The sequence below is a fragment of the Myotis myotis genome, unplaced genomic scaffold (genome assembly GCF_014108235.1).
Source record: "Myotis myotis isolate mMyoMyo1 unplaced genomic scaffold, mMyoMyo1.p scaffold_m19_p_12, whole genome shotgun sequence".
Lineage (NCBI taxonomy): Eukaryota > Metazoa > Chordata > Mammalia > Chiroptera > Vespertilionidae > Myotis > Myotis myotis.
This window is the reverse complement of record NW_023416316.1, coordinates 23,646,978-23,671,851: the sequence shown is the minus strand read 5'-3', so window position 1 is coordinate 23,671,851 and position 24,874 is coordinate 23,646,978. Positions and strand designations below refer to the sequence as shown.

The window sequence follows — 24,874 nt, the reverse complement described above, 5'->3', positions numbered from 1 at the left end:
CTTTTCAAAGTATTCCTGCCAAAGCAGGTGAATAATTGTGACAAGTTACTAAATCTTTCTGAGCCTCTGAGGACTAACTGAGCTAACACAATAAAAATGTATGTAATTCAACCAAGCATACCTGAAGCCTAGAGAACTAAGAAAAGTAGCAGCGATGTTCATTTGATAAATAAGCTAAGAAAGAACACAAGCAAGCAAGCTTTAATGGATCACAACCACACATTTATGCATTGGGTGAGGCTGCGTTTGTGCCACACTGTGAAGTTGAGTTGTTTCGACAGAAACTGTATGAACTGCAAACTTAAAATACTTAACATCCGATTCCTTTATAGAATTGCCATCTTCTGACTAAATGGTGATTAGGTGGGTGTGTTTACTATGTGATAATGTTTTCTAAAAATTGATTAGATTGGATTTTAAACATGGAGTGAAATTAAAAGAAAAATATATTTTGAACATAGTGAAGAATAGAAAGAGGCATCTCACAGACCTAGCCCCTTGTACATGCTCCTTGATCTCTGACTTTTGTGTTTTGTTTTCGTAAGTTTGCTTTATTTCAGACACATGGAATCACTGAGGTCAATTACATGATAACTGATCATTGCTTTTCATGACTTCATTCTTTTAGGATAGAAAGCAATCAGAACAACCTTTAGATGGCAAAGAATTATTCACACTAAATAACTGATTGTAACTATGCTTCTAAAGGACACCCCCTAAACAAGAATCTTCCAACAGGGGTGGTTATCAGAATCCCGAGGCATTTTCAAGACTGTAATGACCCACTGACATTGCAGGAAATGCAACAGAGGAGTCCTGGGATGGCCCGGGTGAAAGCCACTGGCCTGTATTACAGAAATAGTTATGATGTCATTATGTTTGACTGTATGATTTTTATTAAAGGTTAAGTATGTGATAAAATAGTAAGAGTGGACAAAGTTTGCTTTTTCAGAAATCTGAATTAAAAAATTAAAAATAATAACCGACATTAGAAAGCCCATACCTCTCCATTTTCAAATGTTATTTCTCGAACAAGAGGAACGCATTTATCTTGAATCCAATTGTAAATCCCATCAAAGTTTGTCATAGAGCCCAAGTATACCATATCTGGAGCAGAATGCTGTTACAAAAACAGAGAAAAATACTGTATTAAACAAATCTAACCTGTGTTAGCAAAAATGCATCCTAGAGCCGTCTATATGAGCCCAGAAAATCAATAAGGGATACAAAAGCAAAAAACATGAAACTTCTGAGAAAGAGGACTATAAATAATAAAAAGCTGATAATATTGTGATTATTCACCCTGTGATCCCTAAGCCTTCTGCTTTTCCTTGGATTTGGGCTAATTAACTGTTTATCAGTACCTTCACCAATGGCAGGCAGGCATTGTGAAAAAAAGTTATTAAAAAAATTAAGTCATCTATCCTTAGAGTTGAAGATATTAGAAGAAAATCTGGAGACTTCCAGTGAAAAATACAAGACTATGTAAATCTAAGGCATGGCTATCTCTAATATTTATTATCTACACTGCAGAGGTCCTCAAACTTTTTAAACAGGGGGCCAGTTCACTGTTCCTCAGACCGTTGGAGGGCCGGACTATAGTTTAAAAAAAAACTATGAACAAATTCTTATGCACACTGCACATATCTTATTTTGAAGTAAAAAAACAAATGTTTTCGGCGGGCCGCATGTGGCCCACGGGCCGTAGTTTGAGGACCCCTGATCTATAGTATCTACTTCCATATAGACTCAAAATCAATATTTATGACGTACCTAAAATGATGGTAAGAATAACAGCCAACATTATCTGAGTAAACTTGCCATGTCCAAACACTGTTGTGAGCACAGTAAAACCTTGATATAACAACTTCAGGCAAAGGGCTATCTGTTAAAGCTGGAAGTCCATTATACAATAAAGTAGGTTTTCCGAATGGGTATGTTAAAGCACTGACAAATTAGTTATGTGTTCTTACTTATGTAGACACGTTTGTGTATTTAAAATTAAGTATGTATGGAAAGTTTAATTTCACAGAAAAGTTTTCTATATGTATTACTGTAATTTTAAATTTATACTGAATTGGTCTAGTAAATGCTAACATTTGCCAGTCACTGCGAGTAAATAAATGCGCACAGCTGGGGTGTGGCTTAATGCACGGTGGGACACTGGCCAGCACTTGTAAAACTGCTGCAGAAAGTCACGTCAGGTGAAAACAGAACCAATTACCAAGTGCGATGCAGTGTGAGCATGTGCTAATGTTTACGAGAGGTGACTTTTGGATTTAAATATGTAAACTACAGTTGTAGATATATAATATTCATGTCAGTGAAATTACTACAGTGTTTCTTCTAACATATGGCTTATTCACTAAAATTTGTTAAAAATAACAGTGAATTAATAACAACAATTAAAAAACCCTGTTAATTTAATTATAAGCAAATCTTGGTTAAAAGCATTTTTAAATTAACAGGGTATTAACTTTCACATAAGGAGATACGGATCAGAATTTTTGTCCGTTAAATCAAGGTCTGCAAAATGGAGGGTTTACTGTGCCTTAAATATGTTGACTCATTTAATCCCTGAAGTATCCCCTAAAGCAGGACCATTATTATGATGGCTGCTTTTACTAATGAACTGAAACACAGAGAAACTAAGAAACTTCCCCAGAGTTATACTCCTAGGCAAGTGGAAGATCTGACATTACAACTCAGCCTCACTCCAGAGCCCACGCTCTTTACAACCAAACCACACGGTGAGACACTCTACTGGCGTCTAGAGAAGGGCACACTATGTAAGCTACTCCTAAAGTCATGCCCTTGCAAAACAATAGAGGCAAAGACTTATCTGAATTCAGAATAAGAAATGAGTTTTCTAAATAAAAACCTCATTCACGTGACTACATAAACATTAAAAACTTCAGTGTGTCAAAACACTGCAAACATTAAAATGAAAATTATAAATTTGAAAAATATAGATTCTATTTTTTGTTATGTGTGAAAAACTGCAATGACAAACAATTTAAGAATTTAATTTATATTTAAAATTATACTACAAAAAAGCAACTTACCCCTGGTGGTTTGTAGATTATACTGTCTCCACTGTATCTTTCTGGTTTTGAAACAGTCCTAATAGGAAGAGAGAAGTAGTACTAATAAGTTTTAAGAAAAATAATAGCAGTAATACACCTGAATGAAGAAGAATTAGTTAGCTGTTTTGCAATGTATGAATTATCTATTTGAAACATATACTTATCCATCATCTTTCCTACTTATGACTATGCACTAAACAACTAAAACATATATTTTTAAAATTTACTGAACAAAAATTTAGCGCAAGGCAGATTTTTTAAAGGGAAATTTTAGTTTCCTGCTTTTGTGACTCAGTATTTTATAAGTTCGGATTGGTAGTTTTAGCACTAAAATGCTATTTTTAAACCTACACTGTAACCACTAACTGGGGTCAAGGTCATTGATGTGGTCCCGTAGACCAATCAAGAAACACATTATTTGCTTGTAAGTCAGACTCATCCATGAATTTTCTACTTTTTACTTTTAACATCTCAGCCAAATTGACACACTCTCAACCAACATACTTACCCAAATGCAGAAAAGAAGGCACAATCATCGTGCAAAATATTCGCTACTTTTTGAAAAACTCTATAGTGTTCTGAATCCATTTGCTCAAAATAGCCAATAATATTTCTTTTGCTGCGCTGTAAAATAATGTAATTATTTTACAAACATATGCAGTTCTATAAACATGTTATTTCATTTACCCAGCTTGTTCAATTATCTCCAAATGAAGTATGACTATAAATACACATTTGACTTAACACCTAGTCCAAAACTATTAAAGATTACATTGGTTTGAAAGCAATCTTAACTATAGTCTAATGTAAATATGAACATTTCCTTCTAGCATTTTATGTTAAAATTTCAATAAATAGATAATTATATGACAGTCTTTTCCTAATTAAAGTGACTAATTCTAAAGTATTTTAAACTAGTACATCAATTCATAACGTGTGACTGACTGTAGGTAGAGACTCCCCCATGGGTCTCTCACACTGCTACAAACTGCAAAACTCCAACCACTCTTCACCAGGACCATTTCTAAGGGTTGTGTTTGCAGCTAGCAACACTGAGGTATGAGGTAATGTTTCCCTCCGGGACAGAGAGCAGCAGGCTTCTTACTAGCACCAACATGGGTGTTTCCGGAGCCCAGAGTTCTCCTATAACACAACTCACTGTACACATAGGCATCTAACTGGACCCTCTGTGTCACTTCCATAAGACTTGGGGGTCGAAGAAACAAATGCAAACATGTTCACACTGGTGGCTGTAATGCGAGCAATAAAGCCCTTTGTTACTGACCCATAAGCCTTATATCTTTGTCATCCATGAAACTACAACTGCTTAACATATTAGCTTGTAAGTAGGATACAAATAAAATCTCAAACCTGACAATGACAATCTAAAGCCCAAACGCAATTGTTTTTATTTTATTAAACACAACTTAGTGTACAAAGAAAAGGGTTTGCTAAGCTTATTATTAAAGGGGGCTGTTTTACAGGACACTAAAACACATATCAAAGAGCTGATATGGGAGTAATCAGAGCAGACACCTGGAGGATCTCCACCAAGGAACACATGGAAATTTGGTTGTGTAGGCCTGCCATTAGCATCTATTTCTTCATAATTCAGGCTACCCTTTGACCTCAATAATTCAAATTAGTGCAATTTTACTGTATGCTATACATTTTACCCAAAGGGTCAATAAAACATTAGCATTTCCCTTGAGAAACAATTGAAGAAAAACTCAATTTGCTAAAAGTATATATATGTCAAATCCATTGCAATTAACTATAAGAAAATATACAGATTCCTTGATTGCATAAGAATTTGTTTACATTATTTAAACAAAGCAATGTTCATTTGATCCAGCAAAAATTAACCACTTACATCAAGAGTGGTGATTTCTACTAAGTCATGCAGTTCTTGAACGGGGTCACTTTTTTGTTGCCTGATGTAATCTGCAAGTGCTTTCACTGACCGCTGACCCCTGTACTCTCTCTTCATCATCATCCCATTACGAAACAATTTGAGGGTTGGGTATTTGCTTATCCTATATCTCTGGGCTATTTCAGCTAAAAGAATGAAAAGAAAAAAAATTAACTTCACTCTCATACTTGATCTGGGTAAGTCCATTAGCCAAACAGTCTAAATTCTTACAGTGACTTAGTGAAGACATTTTGGTTCAATAGTTATTTTTCAGTGTTAGAGAAAAAATATTAATCATGATGCGTTTGTACTGGTTAAGAAGGCAAGATCTGGACATGTGTTACCTGGTTTAAATCCCACATTTGCTATTTACTGGCTCTTTAACTTGTAACTCAAATCAACTATCTATGCCTTAGTTTCTCATCTGTTAAGTAAGAACAATAATTTCTACCACACAGGATTGTTTTAAGGACTAAATAAGATAATACAAGTGCATGACACAGTAAACTTTAAATAACTGTTAGTAAACATTATCATAAATATATTCCAAAAAGGAATTAGAATGCACAAAATGTCAATTTTGAAAATATGCAAATTTTATGTAAACTAATACAATAAAATCCAAAACTCAGCAGTATACACACAGAGACACAAAATAATAAACCTTTTATTATGACCTATAGATATAATCTCAGGAAATGAAAATTCTTTTCCTGTGTCATTAAAACCTGTTTATAGTCTCAAAATAAGAACTTAAATCCAGATGTATGCTGATGTCATTTTTTTAGGAATCACAATTACTAAGATGCCTTATGTCATATATGAAAATGATAAAAGATGCATTGAATTTTTAGAATAAAGGTGACCTGGGAGAGCACTGAAGTGGTCTAAAACGGGTGAAATTCTTTTTCTTAACTGAGCAAAAATGAAAGCAAAATTCTAAAATGGTGACACAAAACACCAGGAAAATTGTCTAACCTGCCTTCATTTCTAGTAGTTGTAAAACAGAAACAAAACACAACAATCAGAATGGCAAAAACATTTCTGCTGACCACCTTAATTTTCTAGGAGATTTGATGGTAGAAAGAACTATAGAGGGAGACTAGTAAGGAAGCTACTGCAATGGTCCTGGCAGAAGTAACAAGAAGTCTGTCTACAAACTTAACACAGCAACCTTTAGGTTGTCTTAAAATTCTACTTACGGATAGAAAAAGATTAAATAACATTTGAAAACAGGGGAGCAGAGGCTTGCTTAATCCTCAAACGACACGTACAGCAGGTGTGCTGCACAATTATGTGGCTGTTAATTATTAAAAAGCAATAGCCTTAAAATTACATTGATCAATAATCTCATACATAAAGGCGACTTCTTACAAGCTTTGGTCAAAGGTGATTTTAAAATAATTACAGTGTGACATTTTAACAATATAACAAAGAATGACTTAAGGGGTATAATAATATTTTTATTAACTGGATAGATCAAATGTTAAAATGGATGTCAAAAGAATTGAAATTACAGAAGGTTAATAGCTTGCTGATTGGAAAATTAGCATGTACTTTTGCTTCAATGGTCACTTATTCTCCTTGATGGGTTCTGCCTGCCTGCCTACCTCAGCCATGCCCAGCAGGGTCCAAACGGGGAAACTGCCTCAAGCTCTGTCTCAGCAGTGTCCACCCGGCCATGATTATCCATGGCAGACAGTACAAAGAGGCAAGAGGTTTCAACAGATAGGGCTTATGTTTTTGTGATTCCAGGATGAGGACCATTGCTACCTATGTATCGTTTCTCACTCCCAAGTCATGCCTTCCCCTCAATGAGGAAAAAAAACAAAAATAAAAACACAACAACAAAATAAACCCTAAACGAAAATATAGAGAAAGCCTAGATCAGCCGTGGGCAAACTACGGCCCACGGGCCGGATCCGGCCCGTTTAAAATGAATAAAACTAAAAAATCAGTTCACACAAACACTCCATCCATGCTTTTGTTCCGGCCCTCTGGTCCAGTTTAAGAACCCATTGTGGCCCTCGAGTCAAAAAGTTTGCCCACCCCTGGCCTAGATGCTTATTCAGGACTCAAGTCTACACATCCAAGTTCTGTTTTATGCACATGAATTCTTTACCATATCTTTTCTTATTCTTTTTTAAAACTTATTCTATTGAAATATATTTAACATATAACACTGCAAGTTTATGTGTAAAACATATTGGTTTGATACATAACTGAAATTTCTTCTTTTGTGGTGGGAATAATTAAGATCCAGTCTCTTAGCAAGTTTGATGTGTGTGTTTTAAATTTTTATTGATTTCAGAGAGGAAGGGAGAGGGAGAGAGATAGAAACATCAATGATGGGAGAGAATCATTGATTGGCAGCCTCCTGCACGCCCTCTACTGGGGATCAAGCTCACAACCCGGCCATGTGCCCTTGACTGGAATCGAACCTGGGACCCTTCAGTCCGTAGGCCGATGCTCTGTCCAATGAACCAGACCAGCTAGGGCAAGTTTGATGTTTTTAACACAATATTGTTGTCTATAATTATGTTATGTCTTAATGCCTCATTTATGCATAGCTCTTATAAAGCTTCTCAATTTGCAATGTGGAAGGTTAAAGGTAGTGCTGGAAAGAAGACAGGGAAGAGTAACTTGGATATTTGGGAGCAAAATCTTGCCTAATTCAAGGAAAATTACAAACTACTCTCCTAAAAATGATAGGATTTCTGCACTGACCAGCAAATCATTTCTGAATGTCCCTTGCCATACAGCCTATAGCCACTGGAGGTCAGCAGAGAACCCAGTCTCACCAGGGGCAGATGATGGGACTAGCTGCACTTAAAGCAGCATGACCACCGTTAGGGATGAATTCTCCCAAACTCCCCAAATGAGAAGCCTGAAGAAGATGAGATAAAGTGAGATGATCCACAGCTGAAGCAAGGGTAAGTTTTAACTGTGTGCATATGTAGAAATTTTGGAAAACAAAGACAATTACAAAGAAGAAAAGAAGAAGCATTTGTAATACAACCACCATTGGGGAAAATGACTATTAATGTTTTGGTTATATTTTGCTAACTTTGAATAAAAGTTGCTTAACCAGCAGTGACCTTTCAATTGAGAAAGTAATAAGCTGAGATTAGTCAAATAATAAAATGCCAGCATTGATACTTGCAGAATGGGTATCAGCAGGTTGGAAGAAAATCCTAGAAAGAGTAACATTCTTTAATCAAGGGTATTACCAACACTCTTAATGGCACAGAAGCTGCTATCCTATATAATAAAAGGTTAATATGCAAATCAACTGAATGGCCGGTCACTATGATGTGCACTGACCACCAGAGGGCAGACGCTCAATGCAGAAGCTAACCCCTGGTGGTCAGTGCACTCCCACAGGGGGAGTGCTGCTCAGCCAGAAGCCGGGCTCATGGCTGGCAAGTGCAGCGGTGGTGGCGGGAGCCTCTCTCACCTCCGCAGTAGCGCCAAGGATGTCCAACTGATGGCTCCCGGACTACGAGAGGGCACAGACCGGGCTGAGGGACCCCCCCACCCCACCCCAGGAGCGCATGAATTTCGTGCACCGGGCCTCTAGTTGTATAGAAAAACACAAAAATCAGTAACTCCGAATTGGAAAGGGATACACAAGAGTAAGATTTCGAATGTAAAATTGTTTCAGGATTACTTGAACAAAATTACTTTCTTTTTTAGGAACAAACTTACTTTCCATATTATTATCATACAATAATATGATAAAAAGTTTGTATCTAAGTAAGTCTAAAATAGTTCTTATAACAGATATAAAAATTCTAAGTGATAAAGTATTGTGTTGTAATTTTGGGTGTTTTTTTTTCCAGTTATAGGTAAAAGTGTGACTTATAATTCCTGACAATTTAGATTTGACAAAATATTGCAGGAATACTTTATTGTACTGTTGGAAGATAATGAAATAATCTACTTAAAGTACTAAATGTAGTATCTACAAAACGAACAGTTCATATATGCTGGCTAGTATTTATTACTCATTTATCCATCCATTTATTCAACAACTATTATTGAAATACTACTACGTGCTAGGCACCATTCCTGATGACACTCCAGCATCAGTCTGAGTTCAAAATTCTCTTTCTACATTTCCCAACTTTTTTTGGGAGGTGCAGTGAGGTGGCAAGGTGGTGGGGGAGGGAATTAAAGTGGCTACATCCAGCTCATACACAGAAGCAAAAGGGCTGACTAGGTAAAATCAGCCTGTTATATCCCTCTTGCTTTCTTTCCTACCCCAGTTCTAAGTTCTCAGCCTATTTACCTTTACCTTTCAACAAAAAAAGTCCTAGGAAAGGCATATAAAGTAAGGTCAAGGTAAGGCAGAAAGCACTCCATTGAATGCTGCTAGACAGGAAGAAATGCAGGCAGCAAATCAAAGAAGCGTTTCCTATAATTATGTACTCACATGGGGTTTCCTGATAAACTAGTAAACTGGCACAGAGGACTTCAGAAGGATTCCCAACACGTTCTAAGGAATGAGTCCATGCATTGCCAACCACTGGAACTACCTTAAAAATACTCACTTGGAATGTTTTATGAAAATTAGTCCCATTACACATTTTTATATATGAAAGTGGGCGATTTCATAAGCAACAAAATGGCCTCAATTACCATGGCTCATGGGAGGTTTTCACTGAAAAACTGATAGAACTCTGGTCAGTTTCCAAAAGCTATAGAGTGGCTCTAAGTATTCCTCAAAACGCCAGTAAAAGTCCATTCAAGAAAATTTTAAACTCAATGACTGCTGAAGGCCTTTATCATAGTGAAACTCAGCAGAAACTACAATTAACAACATCACAGTACACCTGTACAATACAGATGTGAAGCTTCTTTCACACACACACACACACACACCTTCTCAAAATCTCTAGAGCAACAAGGCCTCCCTCCCTTCTGCCTCTTTTCTTAACCAATGACAAATTACAGGTTCAGTGATTTCTTTTTATAACAACTCTCTATTTTGCAAATATTCAAACTTATAGAGTTTGGTTCACTGCACTATCAGAAAAGATAAAAAATACCCTCACCTAAATTTAACATTTTACAATATTTAGTTACCATATTTCTCTTTCTTGCTACACACACACACACACACTTTTTATGGCAAGTGCTGAAACAAATTGAGGGATTTTTTTTTTTTTAAGTAACTTGCCCAACTCCATATGACAGTAAGTAGGGAGCTTCTGATTCTACAACAAAAGATTCTACCTTAGTAGAGAGCTGGGCCACACAGTACAGAAACAAGAATAGAAACAAGAATAGAAACAATAATACCACATACAAGTTAATTATCTATATGCTTGCCCTATTATATTTTGATGAAAAAACAAAATAAATTTTTTAAACCCTTCACGCAGACAAAATGGAAAGTAGTGTTATAAGAATAAAAAAAGTAACTATTAACATTTTGAGCAAGGTCACTTGAAGCAGAGCATTTTTGAAAAAGAAGTGTGTGTGTAAGGAGAGGTGGGGATGAGACAGTTTCTTCCAGACTTCCTACTGAGGTACTTACAGTGCTGATCACAATCAACTCTGGCAAACACTACTTGATTTTCACTTGGATATTCTTCCTTAATCACATTGGAAGCTTCCTCAAAAATTGGATGCAACATCTGGCTGAAACGACACCTATGCAGAGAAGGATACCAATTAAAACTGAAAAGTAGACTCAATAAAATTTTATTTCAGCTATTATCCATTGATATTTAGCATATATACAATAAATAGCTTTTCATACAATCCTGAATTAGGGATGAATTAATTTAGGGATGAATCCTGATGTCATTCATTGGAGATGAAGACAACTTTTTATTCAAAGATTGTCCAAGTAACTAAAATATTTTGGTTTATCTTTTCACCTTAGGAAAATGGCCAATATTATGGAACACACAGCTAAAGCTCTCACATAAAGGCCATGAAACAAGCCTGAAATACACCCTCTAAGATATATCTACTGGCACTTGCAACTACAAAGATTTAGACATTTATAAAAGAAATTAGTTTCCTCTAAATAATGAACATACTTTTAGACTACTGTTCAAAATCTCTAGACCAATTCAGAACTAGTTCAATCTAATTTTAGAGGCAAGTTAGCATACTATATAAATAAGTTATATGAAAGGGACATATAGTATACAATGAACTGCGTCCCCTCAAAATTTATCCCTGGCTAAAATGGGCTTTTGTATCTATAAACATGTTAAAAATACTAAGTCCAGGAGAAAAAAAATCTTAAATTCCTAAACAAGGCTTCCTGTCTATTTTCCTTTGTCATTTTTGTTTGCTTTATTTTTACTTTTAAAATGGGGCACAAACCCCACAATCAATATTCTAGAAACCCAACACTCTAATTCTGACTTAATCAGGCAAACCATTTCACAAATATATGCTGTGGGTCATTAAAGGGACCTGATAAGAAAGACAAAAGAACCAGAATCAGCGTACAACCAGCTGGGTTAGAATGGTCATTCTCATATGAAAAAGGTATTGAGAATTTGTTAATAAAAAAACATACCTATAATTGTTACTCTTTGCTTCCAGAGCCCTTTCCAAAGAAATTTACTTAAATGAAGCCTATGAACTCTTTAATCCATATGTGATCAGGTCATACATATTAACTATAATTCAACAAAAATATTATAATAAAGCCTGTGAAAGGATGCAAACTTTATACTTCCTCCCTATTTCTTTTTGTATATATCTCTTCTCACCCACTCACCTGACTTCCTAAGGAGATGTCCTAGAATATATCAAGGAGACAAATCTGTATCTTCAATCTCTTGCTTTCAAGTGGCTCTTTCCTCTTTTAGCATTCTTAAATCTCTCCCATCTGGGATAGGTGGGTGGGGTCTGTGGACATCAGGGACCGTGTCTTATTTGACTACATATTCTAATAAGCATTTCAATAGATGTCTGTTAAATGAATAAATTGACAGAATGGAAGAACTAGAGAGACTAAGACTACAGGTTTGTGGGTTCCTACAGTTTGCTAAAAATAGGGTGCTGAAGGAAAGAGAAGACAAGGGGTAGAGACTGATTGTGTGTTTTTTAAATATGTTTTTATTGATTTTAGAGAGAGAAGAAGGGAGAGGGAGATAGAGATAAACATCGATTGGCTGCCTCCTACATGTCCCCCCACCAGGGACTGAGCCTACAACCTGGTGGGCACATGCCCTAAATGGGAATTGAACCCAAGACCTTTTGGTGCATGGGAAGATGTCCAACCAGCTGAGCCACACCGGCCAGGGCAATTAATAGTTTTTTGAAGAAGTCAGTTATGGCCAAGTAAAGAATCAGTAGACAGGCTCCTGGCTTAAGGGCAAGATAAAAACGTACATTAAGAACGCCTTTTTTCTGGATTGTCCAGTTTGCTACCTAGTAAGCATTTAAGCACAATTCTTATTTAAAGTATCTGTTTTAATACCAGAAGGCAGAAGGGGAAGATGAAATACAAGTTCAGTTGCAATATTACTAAACTTTCATATACATGTAAAGTTACATTTATAAAAGTAACATAACAAAAGTAATATATCTATTAAAAGGACCCTAAGAGTCATCTGAATCCAACCTAATGCTTGAATTAACCCTTTACAAATCAACCAAATGGGTAGAAGTCTTTTTGTGGGAAAAATTTGGGGACACTTACTAGTATGATCTAGTGAAGAAAAATAATAAGCTTTGGAGTCAGACATACCTGAGTTTATATCCCAGTTCCACCACTTACTAGCCATATGACCTTTCTGAGCCTCAATTTCCTCAATCTAAAATGGAAATTAAATACTTGCCTGCAGGGTAGTTCTGAGCATTAAAACCAATGTATGTAAAGAGACTGGCCCATAACAGCATTATTAAGTACCTCCTAAGGTTTACTATCTTTTGAGGCATATCAGTATTTTTAGGCAGCTCTGTTATAGAATTCTTCCTTAAACTGTGTCACATGCATATCTTCCAGAGGGAACTCAGAACTAGCCTTTGAGGCTATACAGTATATGTCTATGTCCTACAGCCAATTACCTAACTTTTTTTCAGTTGAATGAAAAGAGTACTAATTCATGAATAACTCGAGATATTGGGGGGATAATATGTCTTCCCAAGTAACTGCAATTAGCCCACATTTCCAATTCAGTTTTTGCAACAAGGTCAGTGGCACATTCTAGATCTCTTCCTTACAACACATAAAATCTCTTAACCAAGAGAACTACGTTCTAGTTTTAACTTTGTCACAATCTAGTCAGGTAAGCCTGGGAAAATGTTCCTCTGGATCTTAATTTTATTCGTAAGGGAATGGACTAAATAAGCTTCTACCTAATTTACCTTGAAAATGCTACCTCTATTATATATTTTATCAATGGCATTTTCTCTGTATATCTTAAACATTTGTTCATTAAACACTTATCTAGCATTCATTCAGTAAGTATTAATGATATATTTATCTGCCAAGTATTATGCAAACTGCTTGGGGATTAATGGTGAAAAAAGACGTGATAACTTCTTACAAAGCTAACAATAGTAGGGAGCTACTAGCTACACTACAGCATACGAGTGTTATGGTTGGGTAAAGACGGTGTTGTGGGAAGATATAAAAAGGGTCCCTAAACTGACCTGAGAGGAGGAAGAGTGACCTAAAGAAAGTGACATCTAATCTAAGGCATGAAAGATGATTAAAATTAAAGTAGGTAAATAAGTAGATAAGAGAAGAGTGAGCCATTCAGGCAGAGAAAATACCATGACTAAAAGTGATGAAGACTATAGAATATTACAGAAACGGAAAGACCTTAAGTATAACTACAACAGAATAAAGAGGTGGGGAAAGCAAGAGATAATAGCTATAGAGGTAGGAAGGAACCAGGTTATCAAGTAAGAGACTTAAGTCTACTTAAAGAAAATCATTTAGGGTTTTAAAATGGGGTAAACTGATCCAATTCCCACTTCAGGAAAGGCCACTCTGGCTTCCTTTGTAGAAAACAGAATAGAGACACAGAAGACTAGAGGCAAAGAAAATAAATTAGGAGGCTGTCCCAGGAATCTAGCTAAATTGCAGGGCTATGGTCTGAAATAGGGTAGTGCTAACTAGTAGGTGGTTAACCTAAGAGGGCCAAATAAGGTATAGACTGTTCAGGAATAAGGATTATGTATGTGAGTGTTTCAAACTTCTCTCTAGCTGAAACTCCGTCCTGTCCCATCTACTACCTATTATGCTCTTCCTCTAGATGCTGGGAATACTAAGACTATCTCTGTCCTCAAAACTTGTTTGCTAGGACACAAAGATAAGACAGAACAATGTAGTAAGAAAGAGAAAGTGGTACACACAGTACTATAGGAACATAGCAGAGAGAATCTGATTCAGACAGGGAGGGAGGCTTCCTAGAAGTAGTAATAGATGGTATATATTTTAAATGTCAATATTATTTTTCCTTCTAAACTTGCCACACCGACATCCTCACTTCCAAACACTGCCCTACTTCCTCAATCAGGAAAAATACAGAATTGCAATGTGTACTCAAATTTGTGTGGGGGACGGAGAGGGGAAAAGGGGAAGAGAGGGAGGGAGAAAGAGCGAAAGAGAAAGAGAGAGATTTGAGTCTTTATGTTACCTATTTTTATTTTAAGATGTAGGATAATGAAATCAGGTATACATCTCTCTTAAAACACAAATGCTCACCAAATTAAGCTACTTCATTTGTGAATGAACCTTAATTGATTTCGTATACAGAATATTATCTCACAAAAAAGAAAGGCTTTCCCACTAACCCCTTTCTAACCAAGAAAAATTCACCTTTACCAAGTTTAACCACAGAAATAAGATTACTTACCAGTCAGCATAAAAATTTACTAAAGCAACATCAGCATTTCCTGAAATTGAAAAACAAAACCAAACAACCTAAGTTATTTGTGTCTGCATAATTTTAATATAATTAAAGAAGTGGTTTTCATCATGGTCTGTTTCCACTGTAAGGGTCCACTAAAAAGACACAATGACAATTAAGTTACCCCTTGCTCAGAAACCCATACATATAGTCATAGACAATTGATATTATTTGTAGGAGTCCCTGTTCCTTCTCTCTATATATCCTGCATCTTTAAACTTTCATGCAATGAATATAAAACAAAAGGGAATCAGACCCAGATCAGGCAAGTAAGCTAATAAATAGCCTGCTCTCATAAAAAGTGAAGTAGAATGATCTGGATTTTAATAATTCACTTCTGACCTTAAGAATAACTGAGAATTAGTTCTGTAAGTAAAATCCTATTTCATAGAACAGACCTGAATAACCAAGATCTGATGCCCTACCTAGTTGCAACAAGTAACCTGCTGCTAATAAATGTACTCTGTTTCCTCTCCACACAAGTTATTCTCTGTTGCAAAAATAACTTAGTATCACTTGCATATCCATATATGAAGACATCAGAAAAATATATTTGTTCCTTTCCCCTAAACCTAATACAGACAAACACAAACTCCTCAAGTACTCACAAAAATAAAACACGAAGATATTCTAGAATTTGGAAGAATAAAGAAGTGAGAATGTGAGAGTTTCAATTCCCTTCTTCCTCTTTTACCTTTTCCTTATTCTCTAAAGCAGTGGTTTACAAGCTGTGGTCCCCTGACCAAGAAGCACCAGCATCACACAGGAACTTAGAGAAATGCAAATTCTTAGGTGGAGTCAAGCAGTTTCTATCAGAAACTGAGGGTCAGGCCTATAGTACAGATAAGTCCTCCAGGGGATTCTGATATATGCTAAAGTGTATAGAACCAGTGCTCTAAAGAGATCCCATAAAGTGGGGGTATACTTTAGCATTTAAAACCAGTTCTAAGAACTTAAAACAATGATGATGCTCAATGAATATACCCCTTTACCTCTATTGTTTTTGGTTTTGTTCTGTTTAAAGCAGTGGGTTGAAAGGAGTGCTTAAAAGAACCATTTGTACACATTGTAGATTTTCAAATCTCCTAAGTTGTGATCTCCACCTTTCCTCTACTACCTTTAAGAACAAGAATGTTTTCCCCAACGTTAACAAAACACTGTCAGGGAGCAAAGCATTCAGTAAAACACTTATTAAACTTACTTGGATCAATGACAATAAAAGAAATCAGAGTAGGTGACTTAGTTAAAAGTTTAAAAAGACAAAAATTTTAGCTGTGTCCTAAAGTCATTAACATTTAGGACTGCACAGTGAAAACTACTGGCGTCTAAGTAGGCTTTTAGAAAATACTTTAAGAATTGTTAGGAGTGGTATTTATGACAAGGCAAAGAAATAAAACAGGACTACAAGTTTACTTTACTTGTAACACACTTCAAGAAAGTTTATTAAAAACTGAAACCAACAGTGCTTTAATTCAGTAAACTACAGAATTAATCAGAATGCTAGCTCTTCAATTGTTCCAGATAGATTATACACAAAAACAAAATAGAATCTCAATGAACTCTTTATAGAGCAGAAAATATACTTAATATCAAGGTACTTACTTAAAATGTCATCTATATTCTCTGTATCAAGACTTGTTATTTCAGTTGTTACAGGAGTAAAAACCCAAGTTATCTGGAAATTTCAAAAAAGTGAAATTAATAAATGTTTCCACAAGAGGCAAAAAAATCTAAAGAGAAAATTTATAAATAAAGTTGGTTCCATTTGTGAGTTACAAAATTGGTTTTAAGCATTATTGTCTACTCTAACCCTTCACTAAATCAATGAAATTGGAAAAGTACAACTTCTAAAGCCTGGAAACTGGTCGAATAAGACTTCCTATGCTTTCAAATACATGAAAGAGGTTAATCCTAAAAAATTAAGTAAATTAAGAATTATTCTTTTAACACTTTCAACAACTTTAGCTCTGTAGCAACACAAAGAAAAAAATTGCCAGATGATTTTCAGTTTTGAAAGAATGTAAAATCAAAGCTAAGTTTGCTGATTCTATCCTACCATGTTTCTAAGACAAAACAAAATAATGAAGAGAATTAAAAAAGATTTCAAATTGTGACCCAAAAGCCCTTCTTGCCTCATCTTCATTACTGGTGGTAACAATATGTTAAGTGGTAGACTATTAAAAGGAGAATAAGAATGTTCTACTTTCACTTTAACATATCTGAAACATAAAGTTCAAAGTTATCAAAGAAAATCACAGCTCGCTATCCACAAAACAAAGAAAAAATACAATGTTAAACTAAACTAGTAATTGTTCACTTATTTAAAAAATATATTGTGTATTTTTATCTTTATGTGCCCATGTTTTTTTTTTTCTTTTTTAAATATATTTTTACTGATTTCAGAGAGGAAGGGAGAGGGAGAGAGAAACAGAAACATCAATGATGAGCTGCCTCCTGCACAACCCCTATTGGGGGTTGAGCCTGCAACCCAGACATATACCCCTGACTGGAATCAAACTCATGACCCTTCAGTCCACAGGCCGACGCTCTATCCACTGAGCCAAGCTGGCCAGGGCTATATGCCATCTTTAATACATTATGTGTTCTGAGGCCTGGACAGTTTATTTGTTCAAACCAGAGTTAGTGTATGGAAATTCATTCACTGAATCATTGCTCTTTATTGAATGACAATTAATGTCAAGCCTTAAGGTACTAAACACTACTCCTTTGCCCATCCATTTCATGGACACTTCAGTACTCACAACAGTTACAACTCAGAAATTTTATAATTCACCTACAGTTCAATTTCTAAATGGTATCACGAGACATGCTGTTGCTGGTATGTAAACAAGCCCAGCTAATTATTTGAAATATTTCTATAAATGTATTGTTTTCTTTATTATTTTTTAAAAATTCTCACTCGAGTATATTTTTTCTATCGATTTTTTTAGAGAGAGTGGGGGTGGGAGGGCCCGGAAGGTGATGGAGGGGGAGAGAGAGGAAGAAACAACGTGATAGAGACACATCAATTAGTTGCCTCCCACATGCCCCAACTAGGCTGGGAATCAAACCTCTGACCCAGGTATGTGCCCTTGACTGGGAATCGAACCCACGACCCTTTTGTGCACAGGCCTACCCTCTAACCTCTGAACCACATCAGCCAAAGCTAAATTTATTATTTTCTTAGAAAAAGCCTAGGAATAACACTAGTCTTATTTTCAAGTTACCACAATAGTGTAACCAATAGCTAACTAGTATTTCTTTTAGCAACCAATAAATTATACTATCCTAAAAGTAAGCTAATTTAACATCCCTGAATATTTGACCCATATAACTAAATGCATTATTTTCAACACCTCAAAACTGTAAAGTCTCATGAGACTTCCCTCACAAGTCATTACTTACCATCCATACCTCAATTAACAGGTCCTTCCCTCATCAGTGTACGACCTGCTCTATAGGTTCCCAGTGTAACCTTTAAAAAATAATCTGATGCCTATTAAAATTTTTAAGACTTTATTTGAGCAAATATCAATTCAAATCAGGTAGCATCTAATCTGGCAAGTAAAAGAGAACTCTGAGGACCTGTACAAAAGGAAGACTTTTATAGGCAGAGGGGGTGGGAACAAGGAAGTTATACCAGGCAAAAAAATGAGTTGGTTATTGCTAAGTTACTTTCCTTTGCAGTGGTTCTCAACCTGTGGGTCGCGAACAATGAAAATACATCCTGCATATCAGATATTTACATTACAATTCATAACAGTAGCAAAATTACAGTTATGAAGTAGCAACGAAAACAATTTTATGGTTGGGGGTCACCACAACATGAGGAACTGTATTAAAGGGTCGCGGCATTAGGAAGGTTGAGAACCACTGCTTAGGGCAGTGATGGCGAACCTTTTGAGCTCGGCGTGTCAGCATTTTCAAAAACCCTAACTTAACTCTGGTGCCGTGTCACATATAGAAATTTTTTGATATTTGCAACCATAGTAAAACAAAGACTTATATTTTTGATATTTATTTTATATATTTAAATGCCATTTAACAAAGAAAAATCAAACAAAAAAATGAGTTTGCGTGTCACCTCTGACACACGTGTCATAGGTTCGCCATCACTGGCTTAGGGGATGACAGAGCTCTAGCAGGCAGATTATCTAACTAGTGCTGATCAGGCAATTCCTTATTGACTGGTTTAAGGTTCCACGTCTGAGAGCTGAAACATAATTCTCAGTCTGGTGATGTGGGACCTGGCATAAGTGACTTCATTTTGGAGCCTGTTGACCAATTATATTGGTCAGCAAGATTGTGTATTAAAAATAATTCAAGAAGATGATGCAAAAATGTCATAAAGCAACAAAATTGGCCATTACCAAAGTCAGTCTTTATTATGGAGTGTCTGCAGGTACTAAAGGCACAAATGCATCAGGCAAGGTATAGGTATGCTCTCCCTCAAGGAGCTCTCAAAGTAGTAGTGGTGTAATGAAGAAAGAAAAATGTGGAAAAGATACAATAATAATCTTAGTTGTACAATCCAAAGAAGCTCATTTTTTTAATAGTTATTGCTTATTAAAATGTATGTTTACAGAGAACTATATTCTAAATTTAATTGATTTTATATGCTAGGCAACAACAAAAATGAGGCATGAAGGATCAATTTGGCTATACTAAATGCATAACAATTACTTAAGAAACATAGTGCTAATAAACATGCAACTAATAAGACTATGCAGCTAACTATTGTGGTTAAGAGGGCCCACAGCAAGAAAACTGTCTCTGACCCAATAATCTCTCCTCAGCCACCTTGGGGTGTAAAGGAGGCATTTATCATTAACATTTCTATTAATATGCAGTATTAAGGGAAAGACAAGTTGTTTATTTGAATTGTTAGCAAGAGCCACTAGTCTGACAAATTGCTTCTTTTCATGTCAGCCCTGGGCAGGAACAAGATTCTCCTGGGGAAACATCTTTATGTGTCAAATGCTATAGCAAAATAAAGACAAGTCGCTCTAAATCAGGAAGGGATGAAGGTAGTCATTAATTTAATTTTTAAATTTAGACCTGTAAGATTTTAAATTTATTTTTTAAAAAGGAACAATGAAACCTATACAGAAATTTTGAATGGAAGATCTTAGTAGTCATGGAGAATATGGTTTATTGATGGAATATTTAAATGACATATGTAAATATGTAAAACATAAACATGAACTATTTTACAAATCAGTCATTCTCTTCAGTTCATTAGTTCATTTTCTTGCCAAAAAAACACACACAGAAAACACAAAACAAACAAACCCTGAGAGGCATCTCCAATCATCTTTTATAATCCGTTAGGTAATTCCTTCCACGTACATTTATTGGACCAAATACTAAACATTCCAGTCTGAGATGTGTCTAGTGATATGATCTTATTGAAAAGGCACATCAGTGAAATGGTAAATATTGCACCACATTCATTTTAAAAATTAAAGCGACACACTAGCTTTAAATAGGAGCTTCTGCAGCAAGTAAGTAATATTTTCTTCCATTACATGGATTTTAAACATTGAGCTATCTTTGGAAACTAAGAAACTTCCCTTTCCTTAAATTTCTCTGTACCTTCCATGACCCCCCTAGTGATGCCAATACACTGTGGTATTTCCATAGCATATTTGAAGCCACCTAGCAGCCAGCTGCTTTTCCCAAAACACACCCAGAAGTTTCTGCTTCCATCTCTCTTTGTACATGGTTCCCTCTACCTGGAATGTCCTCTTCTCCACTAATGCATAATTAACCCTTCAGTCATAGATTCCCTCTTCCATGAAGCTTTGTGGGCTTTCCCTGGTAGAAAATGCCATTTTCTTTCTCAAAAGCCTAATCTACTCCACAGAAATAGAAAAAGGGGAATGTAGGGCAGGGAAACAGAAGTTACTGTGAAATTTAAATTCTCTCTAGATTAGTCATCAAATTAAAATAAGATACAATGAAAATTTGATTACATGATAAAAGTATTTTAGAAATAAATTTTGGAAAGATTTTTTTATTAAGCACTCTCTATCAATGTTAGGCCAGACTCTGTTAAGTATTAACACCACCAGCACATAAAAAATGCTCTGGCACTCTCTGCTAAGCCCTAGTGTTATTTCCTTTCAAAAAAATATTAACTGAATAAGTCATTAACCCAACTGGACCTTCTTCAGAGTATGCACCAGGGGTCCTCAAACTTTTTAAACAGGGGCCAGTTCACTGTCCCTCAGACCGTTGGAGGGCCGGACTATAGTTTAAAAAAAAAACTATGAACAAATTCCTATGCACACTGCACATATCTTATTTTGAAGTAAAAAAACAAATGTTTTTGGCGGGCCGCATGTGGCCTGCGGGCCGTAGTTTGAGGACCCCTGGATGCACTATCATCAATAACACATATTGGCAGTGGATTACTAAAGCTTCTCTGTTCATAATTTTATAAATAAATGTTTCTAGTACATTAAGATCAAGTCTTACCATTCAAATATACCCTTAATGGGAACTACTAGGACACTCCCTTCAATCCAACCTGCCCATAGAGGCCAGACTAATCTTTTTGAATGCTGATTTGCATGTATTAATTCCTTTGCCCAAGAAAAACCTTCTCCAAAGGTTTTTCACTGTCTACAATATAAAAGCCTAACTCCTTAGTCTGGCATTAGAACCATTCACAAAGTGGCTTTCCTGAATCACAACCTACTGCTCCCCATTCATAATCTATACTCCAACCAACATAAACTATAGTTAGAGTAACCAATCTAATTGGCCATATTCTCTAGCTTGAGACAAATCCTGTTTATGTCTGTTGCCTTGGAATATTATAGCACTACCCCGTTTCAAAAGGGGTTTAAGCAATAAATTATATGGCCACCCTATTTGCAGCAGTCCCCTGGCAATTGAGAGGAATTGTAACAAGCTCTTCACAAATCCTAAATTCTTAATAAACATATAATGTCCTCCCACATAACATGCAGTAAAATGACAAATGGAATGAGAGTAAAGAGAATAAATAGGAACTAAAATATAATGCTAAACCAATCACTAGCCTCACTCATTGACTTGAAACAATAGGCTCTTAGCCAGGGTATCAGAAGAGTTACAGGAAAAATTACTACATGACCCTTCAAGCATAACTCACAAATGGTCCAAATCCGGTAGTTACAAATCCAAGCATATAAGACACCTAGAGAACCTGCAATTCCTAAAATGTGTTTTCTTACTCTTGGCTCCATACTTGGCTTGTGCAGTTTCCTCTGCTTGGAACAGTGAGGGAAGCCTATCTAATTTTCAAGACCCGATTAAAAAGCTATCTTTTTAAGGCTTTGCTGATGGTCTCAGACAATAGTGATTCATTTTTCTCATCTCTGAAACCTTAGAGCACTTTCTGTAGGGTGTTAATATTGCTTTTCACACCAGTTATGTGTGCTACCTTACCTCCTGTAGGTAACTCTGAGTACCCTACCCTGAAAGTGCAGACTGTACCTTATTCAATTGTGTATGCCACAGATCACTTCCATTATACAAGCACTAAAATTGTGCTAAGTGAATGAATGGATAGATTTTGTCAATACACTAAGAATTTAGACGGATTGTTAGAGTTGAGAAAAGAGGGAAAGATGTTTAGAAATGGAAACAGCCAATAAACATTTTTAATGTGAAGACAATCAGGTTATCAAATAGGAATGAAGTCTATATTAAAATGCGTTTTTAATAATGTAGTGGCAAAAAGCACAATGCTAGGTGATGATTCATACTCAGGTTTAGAGGGGATCTCAGAAGTGATCTTCCTACTGCAGAAACACCTCTACCTCACTATTAAGAGCTGTCATGAACCCCTCATAATAGTTCTCTGGCATGATTTCCAGATACTTCAGCACATAGAACACCCACATTGAAGAACAGCTATGTTACACTAGTGGATCAAACTCCAATACTTTTTGTATTGTCCTATTTTAAGGTTGTTAATTCAGTCGTGAAAATAAATGACCTGAGGCTTTCAGGATCAGAAGCTAATCAGGTATCAGGCAGAAGAGGTTTTTAAAAATTATTTCTGTTAGCAAGATTTATAGTCACAAAAGGTGTTGCTTTTAGTGTTTTATTAGAAAATCATTGTTAAATCAGTTTAGAAAACAAGAAAGTATTTCCAGTGAGTGAGTTTGTTTTAAAGCTCAAGACTTTAAAATCTTGCTATTCAAATAGTGGTCCTAAACCAGCAGCTTTGGCATCACCTGAGAGCTTGTGAATAATGCAGAGTATCAGGCCCTACCTCAGACCTACTAAATCAGAATCTCTATTTTGATAAGATCCCCAAGAGATTCCTATGCATATTAAAGTTTAAGAAGAACTGCTTTAGAGAACAAAGTTTTTTTTAACTCTACAAACAAGCATGTAGGAAATTCATTTTAAATGTTATACAATTTTGTGGTCCTCAAATATGAACACAAAAACGAGTAAGACTCATTTGTGAGAATTATGTATTGACATGCAAATTAGATTTTTAGAAAAATGTGGAATCTGTAACCTTATTGGAAATTCACATAGATGTTAATTTTTAAAAGTATTCTGCCTTTTCCTTAGATATTTCTGCATCAAAATTACTGGCATAAAATAGAAGCTTCAATAGAGAATGTTTCCTTCCCCGTGGCATTACTGTTCTCAATTGGCATTACATCTGCTGGGCATTTTGCAGTAACAGCTGAGTGTACTTTTGCGACATCTTTCATTTGCCTGCTTTATGTTGGGAGCTTCTCAAAGCCCTTTACAAACGATGTCTCTCCTGTAGCAAGAAATAAGTAATGTACCAGGCATCAGCTCCCTTCCATTTCTAATCCAGATTGACAAAGCAGCCTCCCATCTGACTCCCACCATGAGACCTAGGCTGCTTCTCCTCCCGGGGACCACTTCTCTCACCCTCTGTTTTGTATTAAGCTGGTAGGCATCAGAAGCCTAGAGGTTTGCAGTTGGCTGCAAGGAGCTAAAAGATATGAAAGGTCCCAGGAGAAAAGCTGAGGCTGACAGGCACTGTAAAAGCCTTGAAGCTGGGTATCAATCAAGGCACATCTCACTGTTAGTATTCCCAGAAGCATTATAATGAACTAGAAGTTCAAAGGGAGGGGAAAAATAGGACTAAGTAAAGAATAACACTGGGAAGCTACTTTAACCCTTAAATTGCCCAGTTATAACAACCAACATTCCTATAATATCAGTGCAACCCATTTGGACAAGTCAGAACCAATCTGCTTTTATAAAGAAACATTAAAACAATTACAACATTCTTCATTAAATAATTTAAAATATGATAGGCAAAGACTTGTTTGGAAAAACAAATTCTATGCAAAAAAAAAAAATTCAAATGTAAATAATACAATCCCTCAACTCAAATTCTGCCAGTAAAAACAACCATAGAAAATTTTTTAAAATTGTTGCAATTCATACTTTCCCCAGTATATTAATTATATGATCATGCATGGGTTTCCATTAAAAAACTAAAGTCATCTATGTTTTGTTCTTCACTGTATTCTAAAAATGGGATGAACTAATTTACCTGGAATAGACAATGTACCTCTCTGACCTTCAGAGAATGCTCTTGTTATAAAAAGCTTTTCAGAACCAGCAATGAACTTCAATATGTGGAAAGGATTTTTGTCTTATTCTCACTACATACTGTTCCTCTAAAACCCAAACTTCGAGCAATGGCAGTAATAACAAAGCATGGGAACTAGGAGAAAATTCAAAATGAAAATTGTTTACTTCTTCTTCCATATACACTCTGGAAGCCCAGGAGTGGTGTGGGGGTATAGGTGTGCGTAATATTATTCCTTTCAACACTGTCTCCCAAATAGAACCTTGCACTAGATTTATAAGTAAGAGTCCAGAGCAAATACTTGCAAATAGATGCCAAGAGAACAAAAATGTTCTCTTTGTGCTACACTATAATTCTTGCCCAAGATGTCTGATGAAAGAAAGTTTCCTTAAGG

At 35.8% G+C, this 24,874-nt stretch overlaps 1 protein-coding gene across 6 annotated transcripts in view; it reads right to left on the bottom strand.

Moving 5' to 3' along the window:
- The window catches only part of ERP44 (endoplasmic reticulum protein 44), a 65,461-nt gene that overhangs the window by 20,309 nt on the left and 20,278 nt on the right, over positions 1 to 24,874 (bottom strand). For 2 of the 6 annotated variants that reach the window (XM_036330205.1, XM_036330199.1), the window contains exons 2-8: positions 16,497 to 16,569; positions 14,841 to 14,880; positions 10,541 to 10,656; positions 4,960 to 5,144; positions 3,595 to 3,710; positions 3,066 to 3,123; positions 1,004 to 1,120 (exon numbers count right to left, since the gene is read on the bottom strand). In XM_036330205.1, coding sequence (XP_036186098.1) covers positions 1,004 to 1,120; positions 3,066 to 3,123; positions 3,595 to 3,710; positions 4,960 to 5,144; positions 10,541 to 10,656; positions 14,841 to 14,880; positions 16,497 to 16,569 — 705 coding nt within the window. Of the gene's footprint in view, positions 1 to 1,003; positions 1,121 to 3,065; positions 3,124 to 3,594; positions 3,711 to 4,959; positions 5,145 to 10,540; positions 10,657 to 11,746; positions 11,878 to 14,840; positions 14,881 to 16,496; positions 16,570 to 24,874 lie in introns of all 6 variants that reach the window. The other 4 variants (XM_036330203.1, XM_036330202.1, XM_036330200.1 and 1 more) reach the window with 3 other exon arrangements.